The 21,247-nt window shown below is 45.4% G+C and overlaps 1 protein-coding gene and 1 long non-coding RNA gene across 6 annotated transcripts in view; both read right to left on the bottom strand.

Moving 5' to 3' along the window:
• The window catches only part of LOC147124960 (uncharacterized), a 76,671-nt gene that overhangs the window by 44,255 nt on the left and 11,169 nt on the right, over positions 1-21,247 (bottom strand). For 2 of the 5 annotated variants that reach the window (XM_085995321.1, XM_085995329.1), the window contains one exon: positions 80-242. The exons of 2 other annotated variants lie outside the window; for them this stretch is intronic. In XM_085995321.1, the coding sequence (XP_085851447.1) occupies positions 80-242 (163 nt within the window). Of the gene's footprint in view, positions 1-79; positions 243-577; positions 1,909-21,247 lie in introns of those variants that run through there. One more of the 5 variants, XM_085995294.1, reaches the window with a different exon arrangement.
• Positions 2,416-10,624, bottom strand: LOC147124961 (uncharacterized). Its single transcript, XR_015079311.1, has 2 exons — positions 8,366-10,624; positions 2,416-3,021 (listed from the first exon to the last, which is right to left on the bottom strand). It is a non-coding gene; the product is annotated as an uncharacterized LOC147124961 (long non-coding RNA).

The raw sequence follows: 21,247 nt of genomic DNA, 5'->3' as shown, positions 1-21,247 counted from the left end.
GACATGGGTCCAGGCTGAAAAAGCATGCTGGTGGGGGGAACAAGTGGAAGGAGAGAGTTCAAAAAGGTGATGACCTTACCATCGCTGTGCACAATGGGGTCGGCAGCTCCAGTGGTGACAGGACCTATCATCCGGCCTCCAGCAATCTGGTGGACTCTTTCCTCCAGGTCCGTCAGTTCCTGCAGCTGAGGAGGGCCCCCGCCAGTACGATTCTGTTCCCTCCGGTTCCTGGCCAGCTTGCCCTGCAGGAGAAAGGACAGGAAGGTCTGAAACATGCTGCCCTGAGTTGTCATCTCATGCCCCCCCATGGTGGATCAGCCCTTACAGTATGCCCTGAGTTGTCATCTCATGCCCCCCCATGGTGGATCAGCCCTTACAGTATGCCCTGAGTTGTCATCTCATGCCCCCCCATGGTGGATCAGCCCTTACAGTATGCCCTGAATTGAATGTGCGTGTGCGTTCCCAGAAAGGGCCATGGGTCCTGGCTGACAGATGGCCATTGGGGCATCGCGCACCCTCTGGCCATAAAGTCAGGTGCAGATGGAGGGATGAAGAAGATTGCCAACAAGCCACTCACCCTAACGACCCGAGTGAGATCGTTGAACTTCTTCCTGCATTGCACAGGAGTCCTGGGCACCACGCTGCTGGAGTTGACTCTTTGACAAACGTCCCTCCAAGCTCTGCGGTACTCGTTCTGAGGAGGCCTCTTGCCATTGTCAGGGTACAGCACTGCTCGCCGGCGCTCCACTGCGTCAACCAAAGCATCCAATGCCCTTTGGGAAAAGCGCTCCGCTCTCTGCCTCACCCTCTCCATCTTGTCAAAGTTTGCAACGCCTCAGTTTGCACAGCGCCGAAATTGAGGCCTACAGGGCGATGAGTCTGGCTGCTGAACCTAAATGACCCGCCCCTTTAAGAGCTGGCCGGTGCCTGCATGTCTCGTGGTCATCGATTATTGACAGCACCTGCGCTGCGCCCGTCTGCCCAGATGTTGAGTAGCGCCGGCAGGTTAGCGCCTTAGGAGTCCCGTGCAGCGCCTGATTTAACGCCGCAATCACCCTCAGGGGCGCAGCAACCCAATATCGCTGGAGGTGGCGATAAGTTGCGCCTGGCGATAAAATTTGCGCATCGCCAATTCTAGCGCCCCGAGCGGGGCTATACCCAATTTCTCCTCCATTGTGTTAAGACGCCCACAAAACCCCAGGGTGAAGTAATCACCATTGGGAGTTTCCGCTAATTGTGCTCGTTTGCAGGCCTTCGAGGAGGCTCGAAAAACTAATCTGGAGCTTTTGGGTGCAAGGACACTAATAGGTACATTTTGAAAGGTTTTAATGTAATTTTTAAAAAATTTACTAAGGAATTGACTACTGTGCACCAATATAAAAAGCAAATGGTTCTGTATATTTTTAAAAGTCATTTTCAGTCATTTAAAATTGGGTTATTCACAGGTGGTGGATTAAAACTGATTGAAAATGCTTATTTTTGGTGAAAAATCAATTTTCAGCTGTATTAATCAAACTTTACCAAGTCACCACTCTTAAATATATCAAGGAATATTTTTTAAAGCAAATTTTTTTTTAGCTTCCTGATTGCACTGGTTCATGGCAGATTTTGCAATCGGAGATATGCACATGAGTTTGAGTGGAAACTTACCAGTTCTTTGAGAAAGCTGTCAATTATTCCCACTCACCTGCTCTTTCCCCTTAGCCCTGCAAATTTCCCCTTTTCAAGTATATATTCAAAACTCGGCTGCCCATGTCCTAACTTGCACCAAGTCCCGTTCACCCATCACCCCCGTGCTCGCTGACCTATATTGGCTCCCCGTTAAGCAACGCCTCGATTTCAAAATTCTCATCCTTGTTTTCAAATCCCTCCATGGCCTCACCCCTCCCTATTTCTGTAATCTCCTTCAGCCCCACAATCCCCCCCCCCCCCGAGATATCTGCACTCCTCTAATTCTGCCCTCTTGAGCATCCCTGATTATAATCACTCAACCATTGGTGGCCGTGCCTTCTGTTGCCTAGGCCCTAAGCTCTGGAATTCCCTGCCTAAACCTCTCCGCCTCTCTTTCCTCCTTTAAGATGCTCCTTAAAACCTACCTCTTTGACCAAACTTTTGGTCACTTGCTCTAATTTCTCCTTATGTGGCTCGGTGTCAATTTTTTTGTCTTTTAATACTCCTGTGAAGTGCCTTGGGACATTTTACTACGTTAAAGGTGCTATATAAATACAAGTTGTTGTTGTATATCTAGGAATATATAGAACTGGCACAAACATTACTTTTCACATTTGGATTGATAAACATAAATTGAACACAAAAGAATAAATTATTTAGGCTAACATGAGGTTTACCTCTGCTCAGGACTTTACCACAATGTTCACAGCTTACTGTTTTCAACAAGAAAAAGTTAATCATATCTCAGGTTTGCCTGAAAATATCAGGAATTTATTTTTTTATTTTATGGAGTTACTGATATGCATTTTAAACTGTCAGAGTTTAGGACTCTCTGGTCACCAGAACATTTTCTACCCCCAAGGATACCATAGAGCAGAATGAGTTTCCCTATGGGGATTCCCGTTTCCAATCTTGATTGAGGAAGAGCAAAGAGTGAGGCAGCATCAAAGAAGGATAAAGCTGAATCAATATTATTCAAACAATATGCCTATAGGCATATGAGATCTTATGAGGGCATCAGTGTGGAGCGGTGCCTTTGCCAAATTTGATTCAGTAAGGAAACCTTGAATGAACTGTGCCAACTTCTGCATGATGGCCTGAGGCCCAGATAAACTGTCATATGGCTTTGCCAGTGGTTGTCAAAGTTTTGTTTCATGCCACTGGCTCCTTCCAGGCTGCAACAGGGGACTTCTGAAAAATCACCCAAGATGCTGTGCGGTCCTGCACACACAGGTCACTGATACCATCCTCAGTAGAGCTGGGGAGTTCATTCATTCCCAGGCAACAGAACACTAGTTCTATGATATAAAAACAGAAAATGCTGGAAATACTCAGCAGGTCAGGTAGCATCTGTGGAGAGAGAAACAGAGTTACCGTTTCAGGTTGATGACCTTTCATCAGAACTGGAAAAAGTTAGAGACATAACAGATTTTAAGCAAGTGCATGGGCAGGGAAAGGGGGGAGGGGAAGAAAGAACAAAAGGGAAGGTCCTCCTGTGATAGGGTGGAAGGCTGGAGTGATTAAATGACAAAAGGTATGATTGTACAAAACAAAAGGAGATGGTCGTGGGACAGATAAAGAAACAAAAGACGAGTCTAGAAGAGGTGTAAATGGGAATGGCAGAATAATCAACAGCTACCATCTGAAAAAATAGGGTCAGAGTGAAGGGATAACTAATTACTAGTCCTAGCCCCTTTAGGGCTACCCCAGATCAGGCATATTCCCCAGACGTTCACTTTCAACTAAAGTTTGAGGTAGCCGAATCCTAAAGACGCTTAATAACAACAGAAAATGCTGGAAAAACTCAGCAAGTCAGGCAACATCCGTGGAGAGAAATTTGAGTTGACGTTTCGGGTTTGACCCTTCTTCAAAACTGGAGAGAAAAGGAACTAGATCGAAGGCAGGGCTGCGATCGGACAAAAGAATAAAAGAACCAAAAGAAGTAAAAGAGATTAGAAGCTAGACGAGATGGTAATAGGCTGTGATTAGGTGTAAAGTGTACTGGCAGGGTAAAAGATAGCTGCCAGGTGTGAGAGAGAAACAAAAGGAAAGGGGGGGGGGAAGGAAAGGAGTGGAAAAATATAAGTGAAAATGAAATAGGGGCCGAGGTTATGATCTGAAATTGTTGAACTCAATATTGAGACCGGAAGGCTGCAGAGTGCCTAATCGGAAGATGAGGTGCTGTTCCTCGAGTTTACGTTGAGCTTCCGCGGAACAGTACAAGAGGCCAAGGACGGTGAGGTCCGAGTGGGAATGGAGCGGTGAATTGAAATGACAGGCAACCGGAAGCTCGGGGTCACCCTTACGGACTGAACGGAGGTGTTCCGCAAAGCGGTCACCCAATCTGCGTTTGGTCTCCCCACTGTTCCACGGAAGCTCAACGTAAACTCGAGGAACAGCACCTCATCTTCCGATTAGGCACTCTGCAGCCTTCCGGTCTCAATATTGAGTTCAACAATTTCAGATCATAACCTCGGCCCCTATTTCATTTTCACTTATATTTTTCCACTCCTTTCCTTCCCCCCCCCCTTTCCTTTTGTTTCTCTCTCACACCTGGCAGCTATCTTTTACCCTGCCAGTACACTTTACACCTAATCACAGCCTATTACCATCTCGTCTAGCTTCTAATCTCTTTTACTTCTTTTGGTTCTTTTATTCTTTTGTCCGATCGCAGCCCTGCCTTCGATCTAGTTCCTTTTCTCTCCAGTTTTGAAGAAGGGTCAAACCCGAAACGTCAATTCAAATTTCTCTCCACGGATGTTGCCTGACTTGCTGAGTTTTTCCAGCATTTTCTGTTGTTATTTCGGATTTCCAACATCTGCAGTATTTTGCTATCGTCCTAAAGACGCTTAATTGGGTCTAAAGTCCAGACTATCTCTCCCTAAAGGAAAGGAACAACCTGAAGATGTTACCGTCCTCCAGATAGCACTTTTAATAAATTTAGCTAGACTGTAACGTTCCGGATATTATGAGGGTCCGGAAAACTCCCCCAGAATTCTGCAACTCCTCACCAAAGAGATTGAGTTTGTGAGTTTGATACAGAAGTATTATGTGAGACAATTCTAAAAATATATAGATTTATTAAAGAACCGACATGTAATTACAGTAGGTGTTTCAATCGCAACATTAACAGTTCCAAATACAAAAAGCTTACAATTCTATTATCAGAGATCCTTATTCTCAAATCTTAACTTCGCTAGTTTTTTACAGTTCTTAGTCTTTATTCCAGGATATCCACCAAAATCAAATACAATACCTTGATCCCCAAGATACAAAGAGTTGAAGACTTACAGAGCTAGCTCTGAAGCCGAGAATCGCTTTGCCCCTTTACAGCAAATCTATCATCCCATTTGAAAGTTCAATTTTTATACCCTTTTGCAGTGGTATTTCCTTTGAAGTTTTCTGCTGATGTAAGCTAATTATCTCTAGTCATTTTTCTGCTGACCCCTACTATTTTTACAGTTAGATCAGCTGGTAGCATTAAGAATTATGTCTCTACCCTAGGTGTTTGAAGCTTATCATAAAAAAGTATGGAGCAGTTGCATCTATTTGAAGTCATTTTTACCAAGGTCTTCTATTTGTGTCTTTTTACGATGTGTAAATTAAAAACACCTCAACCAGGTGCACCATTGTCTTCTTAGTTACCTCAGCTGGTTGTAACACAGACTCGTGTCTCCTGTGTTTCATTTGATGTCATTTTCACGAAGGCATATACAGGAAACTTTGGTTTATCCGGAGATTGTATGTCCGGAATACTCGATCTAATGGCAAAAATCAGGAGCCGTTTTCTATAAGTTTTTTTAGTTCTCGTTCTTTTTTTTCCCAGTCAGGCACTGCAAGGTCTGTAGCTATAGCAACAGCTTCAGCTAGAGACGCTTGCAGCTGCAGCCGACTCTTTAGAAGCTGTTGCTAAGCAACAGTGTTTGTTGTCAGATACGGAGATGAAAACCTCCGTATGCTTCAACATTAATTTTGTATGTCCAGCAGTTTTGATAGATCGGCAACACGCCGGTCCCGTCGGTGCCGGATATCACAAAGTTTCCTGTATTTCTTAATCTTATGTGATTCTTTCCAAAGTGTAATTTAAAACACCTTAACAGGGTGTACCATTGTGTTCTTTCCAAGGCCTCAGACTATCAGGAACCTCCAACCTCCTGTTTCAATAAGGTTATTGATTCAGTGTCAACAACTTATCTCAATAGCCTGTATGCTGTTTACAGCTTCTCCATCGTTAGGTTTTTAGATTTTCGAGCCCAGTTTGTCATGTTACAAAGGCCAGAATTCTTTCATAGAATGGTGTATTTTTCTGAATATAGCTTATTCCTTCACAAGAGATTATGGTCTAAAATTGTTGAACTTGATGTTGAGTCCAGAAGGCTGTAAAGTGCCTAATCGAAAGATGAGGTACTGTTCCTCGAGTTTATGTTGAGCTTCATTGGAACAGTGTAAGAGGCCGAGGACGAAGAGGTCAGAGTGGGAGTGGAACAGTGAATTAAAGTGACAGGCGACCGGAAGCTTGGGGTTACGCTTACAGACTGAATGGAGGTGTTCCGCAAAGCGGTCACCCAACCTGCGTTTGGTCTCCCCAATGTAGAGGAGGCCGCATCGTGAGCAGCGAATACTGTATACTAAATTGCAAGAAGTACAAGTAAATCATTGTTTCACCTGGAAGGAATGTTTGGGGGCCTGGACACTGGGGAGGAAGCAAAACGGCAGGTGTTGCATCTCCTGAGCTTGCAAGGGAAGGTGCCATGGGAAGGGGTGTTGGGGATGATTGAGGAGTGGACCAGGGTGTCGCGGAGGGAGCGGTCCCTTCAGAATGCTGAAAGGGGAGGGGAAGATGTGTTTGATGGTGGGATCACGCTGGAGGTGACGGAGGATGATCCGTTGAATGTGGAAGCTGGTGGGAGGAAAGGTGAAGATAAGAGGAACCCTATTGTGGTTATGGGAAGGAGGGAGAGGTGAGAGCAGAAGTGTGGGAAATGGAACGGACATGGTCGAGAGCCATGTCAACCACGGTAGAGGAGAAGCCTCAGTTGAGGCAAAGGAAGACATATTGGAAGCACTAGTATGGAAGGTGGCGTCGTCAGAACAGATGTGACAGAGACGGAGAAACTGGGAGAATGCGATAAGAGTCCTTATGGGGAGCAGGGTGGGAGGAAGTGCAGTCCAGGTAGCTGTGGGAATCAGTGGGCTTATAGTGGATGTTTGTCGATAGCCTATCCCCAGAAAGGGTGACAGAGAAGTCGAGGAAGGGAAGGAAAGAGTCAGAGATGGACCATGTGAACGTGAGGGAAGGGTGGAAATTGGAAGCAAAGTGAAAGTTCAGGGCAAAAGCAGGAAACGGCACCAATACAGTCATTAATGTACCGGAAAACGAGGTGAAACAAAGAATGTTCCACATAGCCCACGAAAAGGCAGGCATAGCTAGGACCCATGTGGGTTCCCATAGCAACACCTTTAATTTGGAGGAAGTGAGTGGAGTCAAAGGAGAAGTTGTTCAACGTGAGAACAAGTTCAGCCAGGCGGAGGAGGGTGGTGGTGGATGGGGGCTGGTTGGTCCTTTGTTTAAGGAAGAAGCGGAGCACCCTCAGGCCGTCCTGGTGGGCGATGGAGGTGTAGAGGGATTGGACGTCCATAGTGAAAAGAGACGGTTGGGGAAACTGGAAACTATTAAAAGTGGTGGAGGGCGTCGGAAGAGTCGCGGATGTAGGTGGGAAGAGTCTGGACAACAGGAGAAAAAATAGAGTCGAGATAGGAAGAAATAATTTCCGTGCGGCAAGAACAGGCTGAAACAATGGGTCTACCAGGGCAGTCCTGTTTGTGGATCTTGGGAAGTAGGTAGAAGTGGGCCGTGCAGGGTTGGGGGGACTATGAGGTTGGCGGCCGTGGAGGGAAGATCTCCAGAGGAGATGAGGTCAGTAACAGTCTTGGAAACGATGGCTTGATGTTTGCTAGTGGGGTCATGGTCCAGGGGGAGGTAGGAGGTGTCAGAGAGTTAGTGTTCAGCCTTCACAAGGTAGAGGTCAGTTCGCCAAACAACAGCGCCACTCTTGTCAGCAGGTTTAATGACAATGTTGGGTTTGGATATGAGAGAACGGAGTGCTGCAAGTTCAGAGGAAGGTAGGTTGGAGTGAGTGAGGGGAGCAGAGAAATTGAGATGGCCGATGTCACGCCGGCAATTCACAATGAAAAGATCTAGAGTGGGTAAGAGGCCAGAGGGAGGGTGTCCAGGTAGAACGAGAATTCTGAAAACGGGAGAAAGGGTCAGCCAGTTCTATGATGTTGCTGGTCTCAATGTTCAGGGGTCAATAGATGGAACCCAATTTGCACTTGAGGCTCCTGTGGAACCAATGAATGTCCTAAATAGAAAGGGATTCCACTCCTTCAATGCTTAAATAATTTGTGAGCAGTTACAATGAACCTGCAGGTCAATACAAATTAGCAGGGAGTAGTCACAATGCTTTCATCATTAGGAACTGCAGCCACTCATCTCCATTCAAGGAAGATAGTCAGTACCGAGATGGCTTCTAGGAAACAAACTTCCTGCCATGACTCATGACTTCAGTTCAATTGCCCAAACTCACCAACAGAATATTGCTACCACAAGGCCCATTTATCGAGAAGACTGTTGGGGTCAAGAAGGCATGGTTTTGCTGCTTTGAAAGATCTGAAGGGGCAATGCAGTACGCACCTGAATGGTTGTTCATAACTTCACTATTCAGAAAGGAATTGAAATGGAATTCCAGGAAGATGTGGAATCTGAGGAACATGGAATTCAACTTCAAGAGGTTTGCGATGTGGAAAAATCTTCCATGCTGACTGCAAGGGAAATTCGCAGCGAGATCATTAGTAATACATTATCCTTGGATTAAATTTGACCCCTTTGAAACATTCCATCACTACATGTCCCCAACCTTCCTGCCAACTCCAAGTATTCTACATCTAAATGGAGATGGCTCCCGTGGCCCTGGAATGTGGCGGACAAAAGGCAGGTACACCCCAGGGGTGCGGACTACCCTGTCAGCCGTGTACCAATAGGGAATCCTCATCACAAGCACCAGCCCACACCTGCCCCATGTCATTAGCTCTGGTGCACCCATCCTACATTACCAGCACGTGTTGTAGGAGAGAAAATGGGAGTGGTGGTCATGGGCTGATGCTTCTGATGAGGAGGCACTGACTTGTCCTGGGGCGTTGCTGGGGTAGGTGGATAGTCGCAAACTCCAATGAAGCTGCCACTGATGTCTGCAGTAAGGAAAATGCTTCCCTGCTGTTGCAGGATATGAGGGCAGTGGATTCTACTGCAACCGCTGTCATAGAATCTTACAGCACAGAAGGAGGCCATTTAGTCAATCGTGCCTGTGCTGGCTCTTTGAAAGAGCTATCCAATTAGTTCCACTCTCCTGTTCTTTCTCCATAGCCCTGTAATTGCTGTCATTTGCTGCACATCCTCTGAGATGGACATACTGGGCAGTGTGTGCCAGTTTCTTCTGGAACAATATTAACAGCATTAGATGAAAGCAAGCATCCAACTGATTTTTCCCAAGTGGCAGCAAACAGCTGACGTAACATGGAAGACAAGGCTAGAAGGATCCTGTAATATGAGAGAATTATAAGATGTTGCATGCAAGAAAGGCTTGTGAGAGAAGTTCCAAATACAGGTTGCATGTGGAGGAGTTATAGAGCTATTGAAACATGGTGCACTGGAATGAAGACCTTTATATTTCATTTAAGAAGTGAGAGTGATCAGTGCAGGAAGTGCCATGGTATCCAAGTGAAAAATGGACAGTGTTAGTTCTCTTACATTGCTTGCTTTTGTCAGGTCATGAACTTCTTCCGGCACTGGTCCACTGACCTAGGGGTTACAGAAGTGGCACTGAGTGCCACTGCCACCTCCCTCCACACGGTTCTGGCAACTCCCTTCAAAATGGCTTCCTTTCAGCAGGCAGACTCTCCGCTGTCTAATTTCACTAAAATGCTGGAATGGCCTCTTCGTACTGCTACTTGTTATCAAGATCTTCCTTGGGATCCATCATCATTGCCTGAGGTTGATGCCATCCTTTAAATCTTGAGAAAGCATAGCTATCAACTGCTAAGAAACCACTGCAGTCGTGCATTGCGACAAAAGCTAGAGAACAAACCAGCATTTACCTGCTGTGCTGCCAGAAGCTGCTACCACTTTAAGTTGCTGTAGGCTTTTAAATCCTGCAGCAACAAGTTTTCACCCCACCCGTAACCGCTAGTGATTTATTCCTGTTTTACACGGGAATTGAGTTGCTAGCCTGTCATACAGTATTTATTTATTGGAAATCTTCATTGTACAATACCATCTACATAATAATTCTTAACTATCTAAACCCATGATGTTATTATGCATATGGAAAATTATTCTTTTGTGTATCTTTTCTATGTATGTCATTAACATTTCTTTCATCTTCTTCCACTATTAGTGATTTAAAGTTAATATAGACAATAATTTTAGCAATTTAAAATAGAGCAATTGCATCGTAACAGTCCTACCAAGAATAAAAGTTGCTTAGAGTGTTCTGCAAGGCAGCAGTGTGACTGAGTGATTCTGTTGACATCTTATACAGTTATCTTGACATACCAATTTTTTACTCACATATTCCATTAATGCCACAGAATATCACCATGCAGATACCGATTTCCTATTACCACCAGCAATTATTGCCAACTAAGTTCATACGTTCTGCCGTTGCATACAGATGACTATCTTCCTTCTTAGGGGCAACACGTGTTACAAAAAAGCTTCGTTACCAGGATTTTGAACATAGAATAAAAACATACAGCACAAATTGTAAAACCCGGCAGTTACAGCAAGACAGGGACTGCTGGATCCAGGAGGTAAGTGCCTTTATACCTACCTCCTGGATCCAGGGTCCCTGACAAATACATCCCCTGCGATCGGAGACCCCCCTCAAGAGGCCTCCGATCATCCCCCAGGCATTCTGCCCCCTCCCCCTCCCCCACCAGCAATGATGCTAAGGCCGGCCATGATCTTCTCTTCCCCCCCACTGATCCTCCGGAGGCCTGCCATGATCTTCTCTCCCCCACCGATCCTCCGGTGGCCAGCAACGATTTTCTCTCCCCCCCCCCCCCCCCACGATCCTCCAGTGGCCGAGCCTGATCCTCCGATGGCCGGCCCCAATCTTCCCTTCATCCCCCCTATCATAGGAAACATAGGAACAGGAGTAGGCCATTCAGCCCCTCGAGCCTGTTCCGCCATTCAATGAGTTCATGGCTGATCTGTAACCTAACTCCATAAACCCACCTTTGGCCCATATCCCTTTATACCTTTGGTTAACAAAAAGTTATCGGTCTCAGATTTAAAATTAACAATTGATCGAACAATTGCCGTTTGTGGAAGAGAGTTCCAAACTTCTACCACCCTTTGTGTGTAGAAGTGTTTTCTATTTTCGCACCTAAAAGGTCTGGCTCTAATTTTTAGACTACGTCCCCTAGTCCTAGAATCCCCAACCAGCGGAAATAGTTTCTCTCTATTTACCCTATCTGTTCCTCTTAATATCTTGAAAACTTCGATCAGATCACCCCTTAACCTTCTAAATTCTAGGGATCACAACCCTTATTTGTGTAATTTCTCCTCATAGCAACCCTTGAAGTTCTGGTATTATTCTGGTAAACCTACACTGCACTCCCTCCAAAGCCTAAGGTGTGGTGCCCAGAACGGCTCACAGTACTCCAGGTGTGGTCTAACTAGGGTTTTGTATAGCTGCAACATAACTTCTACCCCCTTGAATTCAAGTCCTCTAGATATAAAGGCCAGCATTCCATTAGCCTTTTTGATTATTTTCTGAACCTGTTCATGGCATTTTAATGATCGATGTACCTGAACTCCCAAGTCTCTTTGGACCTCCACTGTTTTTAGCTTTTCACCATTTAGAAAGTACCCTGTTCTATCCTTTTTAGGTCCAAAGTGGATGACCTCACATTTGCTTACATTGAAATCCATTTGCCACAGTTTTGCCCATTCATTTAATCTATCAATATCCCTTTGTAATTTTATGCTTTCATATACACTGCCTACAATGCCACCTATCTTTGTGTCATCGGCAAATTTGGATATATGACTTTCTATGCCATCATCTAAGTTCTTAATAAATATTGTGAATAGTTGAGGCCCCAGGATACCACTAGTCACATCCTGCCAAGTAGAGTACCTACCCATTATCCCTACTCTCTGTCTCCTGCCACTCAGCCAATTTCCTAACGAGGTCAATAATTTGCCCTCAATTCCATGGGCTTCTACCTTAGATAGCAGTCTCTTATGTGAAATTTTATCAAATGCCTTCTGGAAGTCCATATAAAGAACATCCATACACATTCCCTTGTCCACTACTTTAGTCACCGCTTCAAAAAATTCAATCAGGTTTGTCAGGCATGACATGACCTACCTTTCACAAATCCATGCTGGCTCTCTCTGATCAACTGAAAATTTTCGAGGTGTTCAGTCACCCTATCCTTAATTATAGACTCCAGCAATTTCCTGACAACAGATGTTAGGCTAACTGGTCTATAATTTCCTGTTTTCCTCTCTCGCCATTCTTAAATAGCAGAGTGACATGAACAACTTTCCAACCTAAAGGAACGGTTCCTGAATTGAGAAAACTTTGGAAGTGCAGTGGGGAAAGAGTTAAACTGACATCGCTGGCAGTTTCACTGAATGGTGTAATAAAGACCATCTTTTTCTAAGTTGCTGTTTTTCTAAGAGCTGTTCCGTTGGGACGGACTTCACTTGGCCAGTGCTGGGACTAGAATCCTGGCGAATCGAATAACTAGGGCTGCAGAGAGGGTTTTAAACTAATTAGTGGGGGGAGGTTTTAAGAGAGCGAAAATAAAAATGACAGCTGAGAAGGCAAGAGAGCAAGGTAGCAGTGGGGGAATTAAAAACCAGAGCATGTCAGGAAGGGACAGAATGTATAATGATAAAGGTAAAGTAGTAAAAGGGGTAAAAGCAGGAATAAATTGTCAGAAAACATATTTGAAAGTACGCAGCATTCGTAACAAAATAGACGAGTTGACGGTACAAATAACTACACATGGTATGATCTGGTGGCCATTACGGAAACATGGCTGCAAGATGATCATGACTGGGAACTAAACATACAAGGGTATTTGACAATTAGGAAGGACAGACAGGAAGGAAAGGGGGTTGGGGTTGCTATGTTAATCAAGGATGGAATCACTGCAATAGTCAGAAATGATATTGGGTCAAAGGATCAGGATAGTGAAACAGTTTGGGTGGAGATAAGGAATAATAAGGGGAAAAAGTCACTAGTGGGCGTAGTCTATAGGCCTCCTAACAGTTGCAACTCTGTTGGTCAGAGTATAAATCAGGAAATAGTTGGGGCTTGTAATAAGGGAACAGCTATAATCATGGGGGATTTTAACTTTCATATTGACTGGACTAATCAAATTAGGCATGGCAGCCTTGAGGAAGAGTTCATAGAGTGTATTAGGGACAGGTTCCTTGAGCAGTATGTAACTGAACCAACCAGGGGCAGGCAATCTTAGATCTGGTCCTGTGTAATGAGACAGGATTAATAAAAAATGTCCTAGTAAAGGATCCCCTTGGAATGAGTGACCATAACATGGTTGAGTTCCAAATTCAGTTTGAGGGTGAGAGAGTTGGATCTCAAACCAGCGTACTAAGCTTAAATAAAGGAGACTATGAAGGTATGAAAGTAGAATTGACTAAAGTGGACTGGGAAAACAGATTAAAGTGTAAGACGGTACAAAAGCAGTGGTCTACATTCAAGGAGATATTTCACATCTTTCAAGATAAATATATTCCACTGAGGAAAAAGGGGAGTAAAAGAAAAGACAGCCATCCGTGGCTTAGTAAAGTAATAAAGGATAGTATCCGACTGAAAACAAGGGCATATAAAGTAGCCAAATCTAGTGGGAGGATAGAAGGTTGGGAAGCATTTAAAAGCCAGCAAACAATAACTAAAAGATTAATTAAGAAAGGGAAGATAGGTTATGAAAGTAAACTAGCAAAAAATATAAAAACAGATAGCAAGAGTTTCTACAGCTATATAAAAAGAAAAAGGGTGGCTAAAGTGAACGTTGGTCCCTTAGCGGATAAGACCGGGAAACTAGTGGTGGGGAACATGGAGATGGCAAAGACGCTGAACAAATATTTTGTATCAGTCTTTACAGTAGAGGACACTAAAAATATCCCAACACTGGACAAACAGGGGGCAATGGGGGGGGGGGAGGAGCTAAACACGATTAAAATCACTAAGGAGATAGTACTCGGTAAAATAATGGGACTTAAGGCGGATAAATCCCCCGGACCTGATGGCCTACATCCGAGGGTCTTGAGAGAAGTGGCGGTAGGGATTGTGGATGCATTGGTGATTATTTTCCAAAACTCCCTGGACTCAGGAAAGGTCCCGGCAGATTGGAAAACTGCTAATGTAACACCCTTATTTAAGAAGGGAAGTAGACAAAAAGCTGGAAACTATAGACCAGTTAGCCTAACATCTGTGGTTGGCAAAATGTTGGAGTCCATTATTAAGGAAACAGTAACAGAGCATTTGGACAAATATAATTTAATAGGACAGAGTCAGCATGGTTTTATGAAGGGGAAGTCATGTTTGACAAATGTGCTCGAATTCTTTGAGGATGTAACATACAGGGTGGATAAAGGGGAACCAGTGGATGTAGTGTATTTGGACTTCCAAAAGGCGTTTGACAAGGTTCCACACAAAAGATTACTGATCAAGATAAAAAATCACAGGATTGGGGGTAATATACTGGCATGGGTGGAAGATTGGCTATCTAACAGAAAACAAAGAGTTGGGATAAATGGTTCGTTCTCGGGCTGGCAATCAGTAACTAGTGGTGTTCCACAGGGGTCAGTGCTGGGACCCCAACTCTTTACAATCTATATTAACGATTTGGAGGAAGGGACCGAGTGCAACATATCCAAGTTTGCCGACGATACAACAATGGGAGGGAAAGCAGTGAGTGAGGAGGACATAAAAAACCTGCAAAAGGACATAGACAGGCTAAGTGAGTGGGCAGAGATTTGGCAGATGCAATATGATGTTGGAAAGTGTGAGGTTATGCACTTTGGCAGAAAAAATCAAAGAGCAAGTTATTATCTAAATGGAGAGAAACTGCAAAGTGCTACAGTACAAAGGGATCTGGGGGTCCTGGTGCATGAAACACAAAAAGTTAGTATGCAGGTGCAGCAGGTGATCAGGAAGGCCAATGGAATCTTGGCTTTTATTGCAAGGGGGATGGAGTATAAAAACAGGGAAGTCTTGCTGCAGTTATACAGGGTATTGGTGAGGCCACACCTGGAATACTGCTTGCAGTTTTGGTTTCCATATTTAAGAAGATATACTTGCTCTTGAGGCGGTTCAGAGAAGGTTCACTCGGTTGATTCCGGAGATGAGGGGTTGACGTATGAGGAAAGATTGAGTAGGTTGGGCCTCTACTCATTGGAGTTCAGAAGAATGAGAGGCGATCTTATCGAAACATATAAGATTGTGAGGGGGCTTGATCGGATGGATGCGGTGAGGATGTTTCCACTGATGGGTGAGACTAGAACTAGGGGGCATAATCTTAGAATAAGGGGCTGCCCTTTCAAAACTGAGATGAGGAGAAACTTCTTCACTCAGAGGGTAGTAAATCTATGGAATTTGCTACCCCAGAGAGCTGTGGAAGCTGCAACATTAAATAAATTTGAAACAGAGATAGACAGTTTCCTAGCAGATAAGGGAATTAGGGGTTACGGGGACAGGGCAGGGAAGTGGATGTGAGTCTAGATTCGGATCAGCCATGATCCCATTGAATTGCGGAGCAGGCCCGAGGGGCCGTATGGCCTACTCCTGCTCCTACTTCTTATGTTCTTATGCTGAATTGGCAGTGGAGATAACATAACTGGACATGGAACCATAAGAGGCCTAAGAGGATGTAAGTTCTGTTCTGACAGGAAAGTAAAACAACGAGCTGGAAGTAAAAGAGGCCTAGAGGGGCAGGAAAAGAGGAAAAATGAACCAGAAGTATGAGACCCATTTGGCATAAACAGAGGTCATAGGTGCAACAACAGCTTGACAGATACTTTTCAGATAATAAAGGCGGTGCTTTAATGTAATGCGGCATAGGCAACCAATCAGTGAAGTTGCATGCGGGCCAAGATCCAATCAGGTGGCAGAAATGAATTTTGACATGTGTATTGTAATGTATAAAAATGTAGTGTTTGCTGTACCAATTTGGAACGGTCTGGCTAAGACAGATCAGACTGTTTCCCCACCGGTGCAATAAAGACAACTTGACTATCGATCTAAAACCTTGTGTCGAGTGTTGGTTTAAAATACTCCACAACAGAAGATTATAGTTAGGGCATCTGCAATGTGCTCACCCACTTTCTTTAAAATCCTGGGATGGAAACCATCTGGTCCTGGGGATTTGTCACTCTTTTGTGCCATTATTTTCTTCATTACTGTTATTTTACTTACGTTAATTTGATTGAGTCCCTGTCCCGACTGAATATTAGTTTCCTTGGGATTTCTGGCATGATATCCTCTTCTTCTACTGTAAATACTGATGCAAATTAATTATTCAGTATGTCCGCCATTTCCTTATCATTGACAATATCGCTACTTTGTTTTTAAAGGGCCAACTACCCTCTTTTCCCTTATGTAATTGTAAAAAATTCTTTGTATTGATTTCGATATTCCTTGCAAGTTTCTTTTCATATCCCTTTTTGTAGCTCTTACTATCTGTTTTGTGACCCTTTGCTGTTCTCTGTATCTTTCCCATTCGCCAGGATCTCTGCTATTTTTTGCATTTTTGTATGCTTTTTCTTTTAGTTTTATTATGTCCCTTACATCTTTAGACCTCCATGGCTTTTTTATTGGCAAGTAGAGCTCCTGCCCCTCGGGGTATAAACTGGTTTTGTATCACATTAAATTCTTTTTTAAACATCTCCCACTGATCTTGTCGTTTTACCCATTAACAGATTTGCCCAGTTTACTGGGACAATCTCTGTCTCATCCCTTTGAAGTCAACCTTACCCAAATCTAGAATCTTAGGGCTCGAAATTTATGAAGGAGGCGGGCTGACGGCGGGCCCGCTGCTCGGTGTCTTCCGGACCCGCTCCGCCGATAAGATTTTAGGTTGATTGGCCTTGTTACATCCGACGTGCTGCTCCCTCCAGGCAATTGCTTGCAGAGTGTCAGATTCTCGCCTCTGATGCCATGTCCCCTTTGTGAAGCATTAGCTTTTTTCTGATAAAAGTGCTGGCTGCTGCAGGAATGGCAGCGCCAAAAATACGGCTGCACCCAGATTCAATGAGGGCTCCCTCCATGCTCTTGTGGAGGGAGTTATAGATCATCAGGAGGTCCTCTTCCCTGGAAACGGAAGGAGGAGGCCTCCTCAGCAAAGCAAGGCAGCTTGGCTGTAAATTGCTGAGGAGGTGAGTTCGAGGTCTGTGTGCAGACACACATGGGTTCAGTGGCGAAAAAGGTTTCATGATCTGCTGAGATCATCTAAAGTGTGGCCTCTATGTTTTGGGAAATGGAAATTCAAGAGTGAGGGCTCGGAGAATTCCATTTAGAATGTTGGTGGTGACACTGAGCGCAAACCACCGTTTATTTGACAGATGATGCCTGGGGTTTTGAGAATGTCGGACTTATATTCATCTCCATGTGCCAGCCACCTGTGGTTGAAGCATAAGCTTACTCGAATCTGGCATGGATGAGTGCATCCCTTGCCTGACGGCCAGCAATGTGGTCACGCGCTGCTGGATTAGCCACATCCGGCCCCGCAAGGCGTCACTCCCTGTCCTCCTCCTCATCCTGCTCCTTCTCCTCCTCGTCCTCTTCTTCCGAGGAGGCTGTGTGCTGAGCCACTTGTTCGTCCGGCAGCACTAAGCCATGCTGCTGTGCGATGTTGTGCAGTGCACAGCAGACCATGACAATTCTGGACACCCTGGTTGGTGCATACTGCAAAGCTCTACTAGATCTGTCCAGGCATCGGAAGCGCATTTTGAGCAAGCCGATGGTTTGCTCGATGATGCTTCTGGTGGAAATGTGGCTGACATTGTACCACTCCTCAGCTTCGTTTGATGACCCGTCGTGTCTTTGAAAGAGCTGTCCAATTTAGTCTCACACCTCAGCTTTTTCCCCAATAACCCTGCAAATTAGTAATTAGTCCAAAATAGTGTGGATTTATGGATTAGAAACTGAACTGAAGTAACGATATTTGAGCTGCTGTACATAGTGTTAAGATGTTCTTTCCCATTTTTAATTTGCACTATGGGTAGGTAGAGGTTTTTAATCACCATTCTCATTGATGATCAAGTACATGTCCAATTGCTTCAAAGTTCCTGTGGAATCTGCTTCCACCACTCTTTCATGAGTGCATTCCAGATCTTAACAACCCTCTGTGTGAAAAAATTCTCCTCATTTCCCCTCTAGTTTTTTGCCAATTATTTTAAATCTGTGACCTCTGGTTATTGACTCACTTGCCAGAGGAAACTCCCTACTTGCTCTATCAAAATCCCTCATAATTTTGAATTATTGGGGAACCTTCAGGGCTCAGGGCATCTCAAAATGTTGAATTCATTAAAGATATATTCCTTCAGACACAATGTTGGTGAACTAGTCTCAGCTTCAGACTGAGAGCCCCTGTATCCCTTCCCTTCAGACTCAGCCAGTAATATTAGCAATTCTCCCTCCCTCCCTCTTGCTGGTAAATAGATTACTGTATTAAGTTGCTTTGTAAGGATCTTCAAGAACCTCAAAGGTCTATATGGCGGACACGGTCCTGCCCCCACTGAAACCGTGCATGCGCACCCAACGTTGCAGCTGTGCATGCGCACCGGAGGTCCCAAATGTGCATGCACCTAGTCGCAGAGGGATGTACTGCGGCCTCAACCACCTTTTCCTCCCTGTGGCGAAGGTCAGCGGATTGGAAGGGGGAGAGAAGCTCAGAGCGGGGAGAGGAGAGGGGATCGGAGGGGTGAGAGAGGTCAGAAGCTCGGGATGGGGGTTTATAACATGGAGAGAACAGTGAGGATGGGAGAAGAACATGATCCAGGTCTTTGGGGGGGGGGGGGGGGCGGTGTGGGAGAATGAGAGCAAGAACGTGATTCAGATGGGAAGATGGATTAAGTTCTCCCCCCTGTTAGACGTGGATCACGTTTTTCCAACCGGCTGAATTAATGAATCCCTTCTCACACACTGAGCAGGTGAACAGCCTCTCCCCAGTGTGAACTCGCTGGTGTGCCAGCAAGTTGTTGGACAGAGTAACTCCCTTCCCACACACGGAGCAGGGAAATGGCATCTCTCCAGTGTGAGCATGCTGGTGTATCCGCAGATCCCGGGGGCTTTTAAAGCTCTTCCCACATTTAGAACATTTAAACGGTCTCTCATCAGTGTGAACTCGCTGGTGTGTCAGCAGGTATGATGTCTGGGTGAATCCCTGTCCACACACGAAGCAGGTGAACGGATTGTCCCTGGTGTGACTACACCAATGAACTTTCAATGCAGATGGGGAACTGAATTCCTTCCCACCCCACACACATGCACCCCAAACACAAACAAAATACTCACAGAATCATACCTTTCAGCCAGGATCCCAGACTTCTCCGTCACTATCCCTGGGAGACCCACCAGAGGTGGCAGCACAGTGATAGGGAGTGGCCCTGGGAGTCCTCAACATTGACTCTGGACCCCATGAAGTCTCATGGCTTCAGGTCAAACACAGGCAAAGAAACCTCCTGCTGATTACCACCTACCGCCCTCCCTCAGCTGATGAATCAGTCCTCCTCCATGTGGAACACCACTTGGAAGAAGCACTGAGGGTAGCGAGGGCACAGAATGTACTCTGGGTGGGGGAGTTCAATGTCCATTACCAAGAGTGACTCAGCAACACCACTACTGACCGAGCTGGCCGAGTCCTGAAGGACATAGCTGCCAGACTGAGCCTGCGGCAGGTGGTGAGAGAACCAACACAAGGGAATTTCACCTCGTTCTCACCAATCTACCTGTCGCAGATGCATCTTTCCATGACAGTATTGGTAGGAGTGACCACTGCACAATCCTTGTGGACACAATGTCCTGTCTTCACAATGAGGACACTCTCCATCATGTTGTGTGGCACTGCAACCGTGCTAAATGGGATAGATTCAGAACAGATCTAGCAACTCGAAACTGGACATCCATGAGGCGCTGTGGGCCATCTGCCGCAGCAGAATTGTATTCCACCACAATCTGTAACCTCATGTCCCAGCATATCCCTGACTCTAACATTACCATCAAGCCAGGGAACCAACCCTGGTTCAATGATAAGTGTAGAAGAGCACGCCAGGAGTAGAACCAGGCATACCTAAAAATGAGGTGCAAACCTAGTGAAGCAACTACACAGGACTACGTACATGCTAAACAGCAGAAACAGCATGCTATAGGCAGAGCTAAGCCATCCCACAACCAATGGATCAGATCAAAGTTCTGCAGTCCTGCCACATCCAGTCGCGAATGGTGGTGGACAATTAAACAACTAACGGGAGGAGGCGGCGCTATGAACATCCCCATCCTCAACGATGGTGGAGCTCAACACGTGAGACAAGACTGAAGCGTTCGCAACCACCTTCAGCCAGAAGTGCTGAGTGGATGATCCATCTCAGCCTCCTCCTGACGTCCCCACCATTACAGAAGCCAGTCTTCAGCCAATTCGATTCACTCCACATGATATCAAGTAACGGCTGAGCACAAAGGCTTTGGGCCTCAACAACAATCCCAGCTGTCGTGCTGAACACTAGTGCTCCAGAACTAACTGCACCTCTAGCCAAGCTGTTCCAGTACAGCTACAACACTGGCATCTACCCAACAATGTGGAAACTTGCCCAGGAATGTCCTGTCCACAAAAAGGACAAATCCAACCCGGCCAATAACCGCACCATCTGTCTACTCTCAATCATCAGCAAAGTGATGGAAGTTGTCATCAACAGTGCTATCAAGCAGCACTTACTCACAAATAACCTGCTCACCAATGCAGTTTGGGTTCTGCCAGGATCACCCGGCTCCAGACCTCATTGCAGCCTTAGACCAAACATGGACAAAAGAGCTGAATTCCAGAGGTGAGGTGAGTTGAGAGTGACTGTCCTTGACATCAAGGCAGTATTTGACCGAGTGCGGCATCAGGAGCCCTAGTAAAATTGAAGTCAATGGGAATCAGGGAGAAAACTCTTCACTGGCTGGAGTCATACCTAGCACAAAGGAAGATGGTTGTGGTTGTTGGAGGCCAATCATCTCAGCCGCAGGACATCGCTGCAGGAGTTCCTCAGGGCAGTGTCCTAGGCCCAACCATCTTCAGCTGCTTCATCAATGACCTTCCCACCATCATAAGGTCAGATGTGGGGATGTTCGCTGATGATTGCAGTGTTCAGTTCCATTCGCAACTCCTCACATAATGAAGCAGTCCGTGCCCACTAGCAGCAAGACCTGGACAACATTCAGGCTTGGGCTGATAAGTGGTAAGTAACATTCACGCCACACAAGTGCCAGGCAATGAC

This window comes from Somniosus microcephalus, chromosome 1, assembly GCF_052327205.1.
Source record: "Somniosus microcephalus isolate GS21.2 chromosome 1, FLI_Smic_1.0, whole genome shotgun sequence".
Taxonomy (NCBI): Eukaryota; Metazoa; Chordata; class Chondrichthyes; order Squaliformes; family Somniosidae; genus Somniosus; species Somniosus microcephalus.
The sequence above is the reverse complement of the archived record's forward strand: the minus strand, read 5'-3'. Positions and strand labels throughout refer to the sequence as shown.